The sequence below is a fragment of the Chiloscyllium plagiosum genome, chromosome 4 (genome assembly GCF_004010195.1).
Source record: "Chiloscyllium plagiosum isolate BGI_BamShark_2017 chromosome 4, ASM401019v2, whole genome shotgun sequence".
NCBI lineage: Eukaryota > Metazoa > Chordata > Chondrichthyes > Orectolobiformes > Hemiscylliidae > Chiloscyllium > Chiloscyllium plagiosum.
Genome location: NC_057713.1, coordinates 129,005,255 through 129,017,302, shown reverse-complemented (window position 1 = coordinate 129,017,302; position 12,048 = coordinate 129,005,255). Strand labels below are relative to the sequence as shown.

Sequence of the window (12,048 nt, the reverse complement as noted above, 5' to 3'; positions counted from 1 at the left end):
AGCCACCATTTAACTGTAACCTTAGCTTCAGTGGGTTTAAAGTTTGGATCTCTACCTGAAGCCACTTAGCTCATACTGTTTCAGGTAGCACCAGTGCCTATCTAATGTTATGGACCAAGTCAGACTCCTTAAAAACATTTTAAGAAAGTATCCCAGACCCTAACTTTGCTAGTTGCTTTAAGCAGGTGTAAGTGTGGATATTCCAGGAGTAATGCAGCTGATCAAACCACTTAGTTTAAAACAAAACAGAATTTATTTCCAACAATACCGAATGAAGCACAGAATTTATTTCCAACAATACCAAATGAAGCACAAACAAAAGAGAGCAGAATATAGAATACTTTAACCTCTCTGAAAACCCAACAGATTATCTCAACTTAGTGATGCTGTTCCAAATACTTGCAACAATCCCCATAACCACCCCTTGGCACAAAAGGGAAAATCAAACACAGGGTCTCACAGGAGAAATACCAGAGAGAGGGAGGATTAGCATGGACCTGCTTCTTTGGGTCCAGCAGCTTCACAACTCACTGCTCACTAAAACCAAACCAAACCAGAGGAAAGCTGAGCTGGGAGAACTGACCACTCCCCTTTCATTATGCAAGCTTTTTTTTAACTTAAAAGCTTCTCCAAATGGATTAAAGCCAAACATTTTGAAACCTGTGTCTTTCCGACCTCTTGAAACAAAAAAACCAAGGAAAACGTAACTTTGTTAAAGGAGCAGAATCATCATTTTAACATTTTACATTCACTTGATGTTTTCCTTTTGCGCTCATTATTTTAATACACAAATTATTTATCATCTTTAGATCTGATGGTTGTGATGATCTACCAGAAACATTATCTGAATTATCCCTGGCCATCATCTTTGTAAATTCATGTCCCTGATGTATGAAGAGAGATTCTACATCATGATACTCCCTTGCTTAATTTAAAATGGGATCTTGCTGTACTTAAAATGCACATTATTAACCATAAAATATTCCAAATGTCTAAAGTCTACAATTTTTCAGAAACTTCCCAGGGACAAAGTTAACCTGTAACTTGTGAAATTTCACGGTTATAATTTCAGGGGTGCTGCAAACACAGGAGACAATAAGGATACAGATCATCCCTCCTGAACTGTCCCTAACAAAGAAATAGTCATCAATGGTTTTAACCAGTGATATCAAAACTATCTTGACTGAAAACAAAAACTGCTGGAGATCACAGCAGGTCAGGCAGCATCCATGGAGAGAAAGCAAGCTAATGTTTTGAATCTACATGATACTTCATCGGGCTCTCATAAGTATAAAAGGTAAATGCTGATTTCTGTAACTTAAAGTATAATTTGTCTACAAAATCATGAGTGTTGAGTCAATATTCCTTTAGTCATTTATTAATGCAATTGAGTTTTCTAAAAAAAGAATAAAACTTGTGCCATTATTTCAGCTATCAACTGAATCTCCTTTTAAAAGTCAAAGATCCTGATGGAGAATATAACAATATTTCTATTATATGTCCCATTTTTAAAACTTTCCTCCTAATCTCCTTGCATTTGCACTTATCTGCATCCCAGGTATTTATCATCAGCCTCTTTCCTAAACATCAATTATTCTCTTATGCCTCAATTCATCCTGGAAGCTTCACTTGTGATTTCTTGGTTCTTTCCTTTTAGCAGAATGTTGCTTTTGTGCACTCTGTTCAACAGCTTTTTAAATGAACCATGAGGTTAAAAAATGTATAGCCAATATTTTCACTCATTTTATTTTCCCATGTTTTATTCTCAAACTTTCACATTCAGATTTTCTGCATTCTAAAACTCTAATTTTTGTCTTAAGTATGCATTTAAATCTAAATCAAGTCTTGTACACACTGTGGGAACTCTTTCCTTATCCCCATTACTTTTCTCTTTTTTTCCAATTAATTATCAAGATCAATGACATTCCCCATAATTAATTTTCATGGTTTTCCCCTCAGTTCCCTAACTTGCATGTTTCTTCTGTCTCATCTCTCCCACTATTGATTATCATCATCACCATATCCTTGTGTTTTCTATGGTTGTGTTGCTGATGTCTATGTTACACAATTCTACCACCATTATGTTATCCTCATAAATATTGACATACTATTTCCCTTTATACCGTCTCTATTTTTTCTATATATCTGCAATTTTTAATTCCCATTCTTGATTTATCCTGTGATTATGTCTCAGTCATCCCTATATATCCAGTTCCTCTCAATCTATAAAATAAACTGAACAAACCGCGAATGATGTAAGTCAGAAACAAAATTGGAAATTGCTGGAAAAGCTCAGTAGGTTTGGCAGCATCTGTGGACAGATCTCAGAGTTAATGTTTCTAATCAAGTGACCCAATCCATGACTGCATCCAGCTCCCTACTTTATTATAGACATCGAAGGGTTTTACAAACATTCAAACTTATTACTCATAGGATTTCCTCTCACTCTATGGTTAACCATCCTTTAAACTCCTGTTCAGTAAAACTATTCATTCTGTCCCCATCAATGTCCTCCATTGCTTTACTCTTAACCTATTTTCTCTTGCCTTGTTTTGTTTATGTTTAGGTTTCTTCCATTTGATGTAAATCCCTCCCCTTGTCTAAATTCTTTTGCAGTTCCTTATTAATCCTTTCTGTTTGGACAACTGTCTCATTCAATAGCAGGTGAAACCCACCCCACTGGCAGAGCTCATTCCTCTTGTAGAGATAGTGTGAGTCTCCCATAGAAAGGAATACTTCTTTCTTGCAGTAGCCCGTCAGTCTCATGTCAATTCTTCTGATCTGTCTGCTCCCATGTCAATTTGCTTGTGACTTGGATAAGATTGCTACACTTGAGATTCTAGTTTTTTTTTGTTTCGAGCTAAACTCCTGAGACATTTTCAACAAGAGCTCTCCCCCTTTCCTGCTTATGTCGTTTATTCCATCACAGATCACAACAATTGTATTCACCTTTCTCATTTTTCAGTTTTCTTCCCATCCATTGCAACTTATACCGTACTTGATACTTGTTATTGGCGACAGAGATTGCAATGTATCCACAAACTTTAGAGTCGCCCATCTCTACTGCACTTCGGTTCTATTCTTTTTCCTTAGCTATTGTTAACCAACGTCTCTTTGACTATATTACAGCTCAGCTCCCTTTCTCACAGATCATACCTGTTTTTAGATTAGATTCCCTACAGTGTGGAAACAAGTCCACACCCACCCGCCAAAGAGTAACCCATCCAGTCTTATTTCCCTCTAACTATTGCCTAACACTACGGCCAATTCACCTGACATGCACATCTTTGGACTGTGGGAGGAAACCCGCGCAGACACGGAGAGAATGTGCAAACTCCACACAGACAGTCACCCAAGGCTGGAATCGAACCTGGGACCTTAGTGCTGTGAGACTGCAGTGCTAACCACCGAGCCACCGTGCCTCCCCGCTTGGGAGGACTAGCATCTAAAGCACCTCCTCCTCAATGGCTCCCAAATCACCATTAGCCTGCTTCCCATGAGTCACACTCATGCTTTCCTGAAACTGTATTCTCCTCTAGGGCATGACAATATTCTGGGTGTAACAATTCAGAAATTCCTCCACTTCCTTTATGTCTCAAATTCTCTCCAGCTTGCAGTCTAACTCAGACACTGAAGAGATCGGAGATGGAGACACTTCCTGCAACATGTTTGCTCAGGATAGTATCACACCAACAAAATGTGATATATTGCGGTCTGAACATACACTCTGCTGCTATCTTAGACTAGTTTCATTGTATTTACTTATTTAATTATGCTAAAGTTTATGTTATGCTTAGCTTCTGGACAGCTCATTGACTTACATCACTGCTATCTGATGCGCCACTCTATAATAACTTTATAGCTCAGGATGCTGCTTTGCATTTCTACCTGAACAACTATTATCATTTCAATATGCCCATCCAATCACTAAATCCAATAGCTAAAGCTTAGAAACTGTCACTTACACATAATGTATAATATTGCATATCAAAATTACTTACTTTCTTCTTCATAGTTTCACTCATCCCTCATTTGGTATTTATTTTGCAGTCCCAGAACAGACAAAGACAAGGAAAGGAAGCATTTGTTAAAGCAAATGTTAATTAGATCTTAAAACCATCTTGTTTATTAAATAAATCATAATATCATTTTAGTTCTTAATATGTATATATATCTGATGAATGAAGTTCAAACAGAACAATAAACTTTATTGTAAAAATATATATTTATATATTTTATCATTTAAATGTATAGAGTTTCTATGTTGCCAATAATATCTTGCTAAAATTCTACGAATCACCTCAGTGTTGGGTCTTGATAACATGTTTTAACAAATGTAAGGAAAGACTAATTTTTGTACAGCATACCTCCAAGCGTTTTTTTCATGACTAATTACAACAAATAAATTAAACAAAACCAGTGAAAATAGTGGTTTGCAAATGCATTTATTATCTGAATATGTGACATAATTTGTGGTTTATTGTACTGTACAGAGCCATTCAAAGTAAATTGATTTAAGATTCTATTTTGGAATAATACTTTACTTTAACTTGGGGTAAAAGGATTGCCAAATAATTAAATAAGCTGCAAACCTTACCTTAAAATGATCACTCTTTCACTAGCTTATTGGTTATACACTGAAATTCAGCTATTGCATGCTCCAGGTCGTCCTTATTTAATCTCATCCCATTTACTCTTATTTTACATTAATGTACGAAACTTAATGTGGCCTATAAGCACGTTGAGTGCCATAAGATTCGGTTTAACACTATTATTCTCAGCCTTTCCTGTACTCTCACTTTCCTCCATTCAATTTGTGACCTATGCTATGCCTTTTAGCTCCATCTAACTTCCCCACTCGTGATGCCAAACAGCAACCTCTCCTGATCTAATTGAATAGGAAAGTACTGATGTGAGCACTGCAAGTGAGAGACAGCAGCTTTGGCAGTCATTTTTTTTAAAAAATAATTGATTATAACAGCCCCAGCACATCTGTAGCAACTCTAGAATTCCTTAAATGTTAGAAGTCACACAACACCAGGATATAGACCAACAGGTTTATTTGAAATCACCAGCTTTCAAAGCACTGCTCCTTCCTCAGGTGAACAACACAGCAGCGCTCCGAAAGCTTGTGATTTCAAATAAACCTGTTGGACTATAATCTGGTGTCATGTGACTTCTGACCTTGTCTATCCCAGTCCAACACTAGTACCTCCACATTATCTTTAAAAGAAGAGAAATGTTAAGGGAGGGAGTTCCAGCAAATGAAAGCAAGTTGGCTGAAAGAGTAGCAACTGCATAATGGAACAGGAAATAAGAAAGTGGTTGATATTGGAGAAGATAAGGGCCGTGGAAAATTACAATTTCTAAGTAGAAAGTTAAATTTGTCTGTTACATTTTCAAAGTTAATATATTGTTAAAGTTAATTCTTTTAGCAATGTAACATAACTTACATTTTTTTCCTGAAAGTGCAAGTCCTATATAACTCCTGTTTATACACTGCTGCTTCTGTGAATTGTTTTATTTAAATCTATTTCCCTATTTGCAGTGGTTCTCTGAATTGGAGCCATAATGTTCAATGACTAATAACTGATTTTCAATGTGTTGGGATACATAAAGTTACTTAATACTGAATTATTAAGTTAACTGCACTATATAAAAATTAGTAACCACTTTCATCACACACAAAGAGGTATGGTATTAGTTCTACTTTCATTATCACTTGAACAGAAAGCTATTTTCATACTTGCCTACCACCACTGGAATGAAACTGAGGTCAAGGAATTATTAATGAAAGTCTGGCTTTTTGAACAATGCTGTCCAAATTGTAAGTCAATGGGTTTTTGAGAAAGTTAAAATGCAACCCTTCACATTGCAGATATTTTAATGATTCATTTTAAAACGGTTAAAGTTCTTAGCACCTTTTACATATCAAAAGGAAATATTTTGGTCAAGCTGACCGCAGTTTTATTTAAAAAATATTGTTTCACCGGGTTTTATTCAGATGTTTTAATACAGAGTTTGCCACACATTATCAACAAAAAAGTTACAATTTTCTGTGGAAAAAACAAAATACTAAAGAACACGGGTGTTAGGGCACATTCTGTAGTGTTGTGACATCTGAGAGGAGGAGTTTTGAAATGCATTCCTATGGTATGAGAGTCACAAGCAAAGGCCACATTTTTGATGCTCATCCCTAGTTAACATTAAGTGGATAATTATAGAATTCCTGCAGTGTGGAGACAGACCATTCAGCCCATCGAGTCCACACCAACCCTCCAAATACCCTATCCATGCATTTCCCATAGCTAATCCATCTAGCCCACACAGCACTGGACACTATGGACAACTTAGCATGGCCAAACCACCTGACCTGCACGTCTTTAGATTGTGGGAGGGGCACCCAGAGGAAACCCACACAGACACTGGGAGAATGTGCAAACTCCATACAAGGGTGGAATCAAATCCAGGTCCCTGGCGCTGTGAGGCAGCAGTGCTAGCCACTGAGCCGCCGTGCTGCTTTTGGGGGAAGAGTTGCAAGATTTTAACCCAATGCCAATGAAGGAATCATGATATATGTCCAAGTTGGGATGATGTGAGACTTAATAGGGAATTGGGAAATGACGGTGTTCCCATGTATCTGCAAACCTTGTGTGCCTAGGTAATGGAAGCTGCAGATTTGAGACATGATCAAAGAAGGCTGCAATGGATCCTGTAGATCCTACACATTGCAGCGTGTTTTTTCCCAAAATAAAAAGTTACCAAATTCACACATCAAAACTAAAATAATCAGTCACGATTAAAAGATGAAAAATGGTTCCAGCAACTGGGAGCACTCTGGTCAAAAGAAACTAGGAATTAAACATTTGGAAATCCCACTGAAATTGAGATATTATTGCTAACAACCTTAAATCCATTGCTCTTTTTAAGGTAAAATCTTCCAGTAATTGATATTTTGATGGCAAACATATAAAGTGCTCTTGCTTCCACATATAAAATTATTTTCAAACAAAACTACAGTAAAAAAAAATCAATTTTTATATAAAAAACTAAACTGTACACTATCATGAATAAACCATAATCCTGGAAAGCAGGGCTGAGAGGTGAGTGCGCTGTAGAAACATTACAGCGCAGTACAGGCCCGAAAACGGCCACGATGTTGCGCCGACCTGTGAAACCAATAGGCGTGGTACAAATTTGTAACAAAATATTGGAAGCCAGCAGGACAATGGCACCTTGACTCAAATTCCAAAAATAACTCTGCAGTACTGTGGAAAAATAGATTGCTCCTTCTGCTACCCACTGTGGTCATCATTCCACAATTTATATATCGCAAGATAATACTGCTCGTCAGGGATCAGGGCCATCAGTCTCTCCAACCATTCAATCACGGCTGATCTGTGGGCTGCCTCCTTTGTCCCATATCCCTTCATACTTTTACTGAACAAAAAAATAATCCATCTCAGATTTAAAACTAGCGACGTTCTATTAATAATGGTTGTTTTAATACTGGGTGTACTTTCACTGTAGTTTGTTCGTGCCTTATCCTATATCCTGTCATGTAAACATCCACCGTTGGTCCTTAGTGTGTGTGTGTGTGTGTGTTTTTGCATCCTGTGTATCTCCCAGTCAACAACCCTCTGGGCTATCCTGTTACCACTGATGTTTTCCTAATCCATCGTCAACTCGAGACATTTTTTTTTGCCGCAAATCAGAGCTTTGTCCTGCAAAGTGTGTAGTTAAAAGACGAAAGCCTGGAATTACATCGAAAGGTGATGGACCGCGGGAACTCGGCCACTTGAGGCAGACCCACATGCTCCGTCTGGGGAGACAGCAGGGAACGCTGCTCAGAGAGCAGGGAGCAGTGAGAGGATGTCGCAGCTACACCGTGGTCCCACACAGTCTGGACGCAGCTGTGAGGTCTTTGCTGTCCATGTCTGATCGTCCCGAAACTACGAAAGGCCAGGTCTGAAAAGTGAAATCAAGAGGATTAGGGCAAAATATTCACAAACTAAATGCTGGAAAAGCTCAGCAGGTCTGTGGAGAGAAGTCAGAGTTAACGTTTCGGGTCCAGTGACCGTTCCTCGGAATGAAATATTCCTCTGGTCCCCAGTGTGACAGCGAGGAGCTAAATATTTTCGCAAAGCCCGTTTTCCCAGCCAGCACTTGTGTTTCCGCGTTTTGAGCTCTTTAATCAACTCTGCATGAAATAACATTCAAAAGGAATACAGATCAACTTATACTGATTCTGTTAAAAATCAGACCACACCAGTGTATAGTCCAACAGTACCAGCTTCCAAATAAACCTGATAACCTGGTGTGGTGTGATTTTTAACTTCTCCGCCCCAGCCCAACACCGGCACCTCCACATCACATAAAGATTCTGTATAATTTGCAATATCTTGCAATAAGTTTGCTGCAAAAAGAATCAACGAGATACATTTCTGAACCGATCAGCTGGCAGAACCTGGAAGATCGAATTATCAAACAGATGCTCAATAATTGGACCAATACCGACAAATGCCCATAGAGATTCATAGGTTCAAAGGGGTAACCCATCATTTCCTGACCACATGGAGTTGTACAAATGTAAACCATACGAAATCATTTGTTAAGGGTTGTTGTAAGCAGTTAACTCTGGGAGGTTATTCGTTACAATGTTATCCTGAACAGGAAGTTTACAGTTGTGCTGTTTTCTTGGCTGTTTACAAGAACAGTAAGTCCTTTCCTTTTGCATCACAACAAGAAGCCTTAACTGGGATACTCCAGATTGGTGTGGGTTCATTAGATTGATTAGGAGAAAGTGAGGACTGCAGATGCTGGAGATCAGAGCTTAAAAATGTGTTGCTGGAAAAGCGCAGCAGGTCAGGCAGCATCCAAGGAGCAGGAGAATCCTGAAGAAGGGCTCATGCCCGAAACGTCGATTCTCCTGCTCCTTTGATGCTGCCTGACCTGCTGCGCTTTTCCACCAACACATTTTTAAGCTTCATTAGATTGATTCCAGGGATGCTGAAGAGGGCTTTAGGACGATGCTGTCTGGAGTTTAGAAGATTGAGAGAAGAGTTAATTGAGGCATGTAAGATACTAAAGGGGATTGACAAACCAGACTCAGAGAGGATGTTTCCCCATGTGGGACAATCTCGAATGAGAGCTCATAGCGAATTGAAAACAGAGATGAGGGGAGATTACATCTCTCAAAAGGGCGTGAAACTGTAGAATTCACTGCCTACTCCTGCTCCTAGTACTGATGTTCCCAGAGGTTTTAGATTAGATGTTCAAATGTAATTTTGAAAAGCCTGTCCTTCGAAATAAAACAAAGCAGGGTGAGACTCAGACAGAAGTTAATCCGGACAAGCTTTCGGCAAACGATGAGCATTTATTTTTATAGGAGTTCACATTTTAAGTGACAACATTCCTTTGTTGTAAATGAAAACTTGAAGGAATCTTCACAGAAATGTTTAGCTTGGTGTAAACTTCCCCATTTAATAGAAATGCAAATAATTGGTAGTGTCTAATTCCAAGGCAATGTTAGTGCTTGTGAAAATCCTGCTCAATCCCAGTTACTAATCATGAGACCTCCTTTCAGCTGCACAGAATTCAGTTCCCCCTAAGATGGAAAGGATATTGTATATAGACACATAATGGAATTAGCTCAAAAACAGACATTTTATAATTTAATGAAACACGTCGAAAAAAGCAGTTGTGTTGTTTTGAAAGTTGAAGTATTTTAATTCTTATTAAAGCGGCAAAGCTTTAATATTTTAATTATGACGGTGGCACATTATGTAATTAGTGACTAATTATATAATGCGCCACCGTCATAATTCAAACATTAAAAGATTGGCCATTAAAACAATTTGACGATGTTGGTATTCAGAACCGGCCACTTTCCGAGTTGGTAGCTGACAAAATCTGTAACCAGACGATAAAATCAGCAACAAGAAATCCTGGAATCACGGTGACCCTATTATCTATAATTCGGAGATGCCGGTGTTGGACTGGGGTGTACAAAGTTAAAAATCACACAACACCAGGTTATAGTCCAACAGGTTTAATTGGAAGTACACTAGCTTTCGGAGCGACAGAATGACATCCGATTGACATGCCTGGCCTCTGTGTTAGGTTTCCCCTCAGGCAGAGTTACCCACATTTTGTGGCTAATGTCTTGGCGAGAGAAAGAAAATGTTAAGCTTTTTTTTTATCTCGAAGTGGCAAGGTGACTGTTCTTTGGAAGATCTCTCTGGTTTGTCCCATAACATTGTGGAATAGCGTTTAATGCCGCGCTGTATTCAAAAGAAAACTTCCCCATGGAGATCTCTTGCGAGTTTACTGGGGGGAGATCTGAATGTGGAACTAATATCATGCTGTGGATGCCATAATCCATGTTCGCTCACCCCCCCCCCACCCCCGCCACAGATGCACACATCCTGCTATTTTTTTCAAAGTGCGACATGGACGGTAAAGAGGCATCTGTCTGTTTTCGACTCTCGGTTGGAATGGAGAGGTTTATGTAACGGGAGAATTCAGACAGAGCAAAAACAGGCTAGTTATTGACTGGAACAGTAATCCCAAGTTAAATCACAGAGTAAGCAATTCACTTGCAACATTCACACGCTACGTCTACAAGTGCGCTTACTTTGCAACTCACCCTCGGTGCTGGTTTAATACTTGCCCTGTGTCATTTTTTTTAAGAAAACTATCCTGTTGGACAGAACTTGAAATTAAAAGACGGGATATCCACCTGCCACAATAGCAGCCCCAGGGTTAATCCCAACTACTGTGATCATCAAAATGATTGCAATCTTAGTTCATGTCGCATTCACATTTCCTTACCAGATTTACCGGATGGACGTATCCATTTTCGTATTTATCGGTGGCCAGGATTTGCCTTAAATGTGCAATGTAACTAGCTGCCAGTCTGAGGGTGTCCAGTTTGGACAGTTTGGTATCTGATGGCACCCAGGGAAGGCTGGTTTTTAACCTGGAGAAGGCTGTGCTCAGCACTCTCATCCTGGCTCTCTCTCTGGCGTTGGCAGCGTTTCTCTGAGTCTGTTTTCCCTCTTTGACTCGCTTGGGCAGTTGCTTTTTGCGGGCGCCCGGGCGCCTCTTCCTCTTGGGGATGCAGTCGGCGCACGCCTCGTCGGTGGTTTCAGCCGAGATGTAGAACCCCGTGTCGTTCGCCTCGTGCTTGAAACCGTTACACCGGAGCTGGAGCCCGTGTAGTTCCATCTCCCGCAAGTCCTCAGTGTCACTGACAGATCCAGTCGACATGACAGCGGCTCTCTGCAAAATTGAAATGGGCCTCAACTGGAAAAGGATTCCCTGTACAATTTTGTTAAATACCAAAGACCGATGCAAAAAAAAATCCTTTGTCGACAAATGAAACCCCACCTCCAGCTGGTTCTGAGTGTTTCCACTATCATTTTGTAACAGGGGGATGTACCTGCGCTATATGGATCTAACCATTCAATTGATAATGACTGAGAAACTCTACAACAGAGACTCAATTCCTCTCAACAAGGGCAGGGGGGGGGGGGGGGGGGGGCGTTTCCATTCTTTTAGTTTATTTTCTTTCTTATTGAAGATCTGTTTAAACATTTTCCTACCTTACATTTACGCCTGGAGTCTGAACTTTGAAATGAACACCTCATTTTTAAAAAAACTTCTGTGCCAAATGGTACGTTCCGTCAGCGTTGGGGATTCGAACTCTCACTCAAACACAGGGACTTTGCTGGAGAAACTCAGCAGGTCTGACTGTCTCCACACACACACACACAGAGAGAAAGCAGAGTCAACGTTTCGAGTCCAGTGCTCCTTCTTCAGAGATTTCAACCGACTTGTTTACAGCAATGGTCGTTTAAACGGCTTCTTAATTTCGGGCCATATAATTAAACATAAAACAACCCACCCTCAGTTCAGATTTTATTTTAAAAATGTTTAAAGTGTACGTCTAAATACAAATACTTCAACAAGTAAATGGCAAGTCAGGGCTCCTTTAATCTTACTGAATGAAACCCATATTTTGAATGAACTATCTTCAATTACTAT

General features: G+C 39.4%; 1 protein-coding gene across 1 annotated transcript; it reads right to left on the bottom strand.

Moving 5' to 3' along the window:
• Positions 1-6,447: 6,447 nt before the first annotated feature.
• Positions 6,448-11,526, bottom strand: LOC122549419 (transcription factor 21-like). The gene is made up of 2 exons (XM_043689208.1): positions 10,834-11,526; positions 6,448-7,968 (listed from the first exon to the last, which is right to left on the bottom strand). The coding sequence occupies exons 1-2, from the start codon at positions 11,269-11,271 to the stop codon at positions 7,882-7,884; spliced, it is 525 nt and encodes a 174-aa protein (XP_043545143.1). The 5' UTR covers positions 11,272-11,526; the 3' UTR covers positions 6,448-7,881.
• Positions 11,527-12,048: the final 522 nt, after the last annotated feature.

Coding starts and splice junctions, on each gene's coding strand:
- LOC122549419 (XM_043689208.1), bottom strand. CDS start 11,271: ATGTCGACTGGATCTGTCAGTGACACTGAGGACTTGCGGGAGATGGAA. Junction 7,969..10,833: donor ACGTCCATCCGGTAAATCTG/GTAAGGAAATGT, acceptor TTCACTTTTCAG/ACCTGGCCTTTCGTAGTTTC.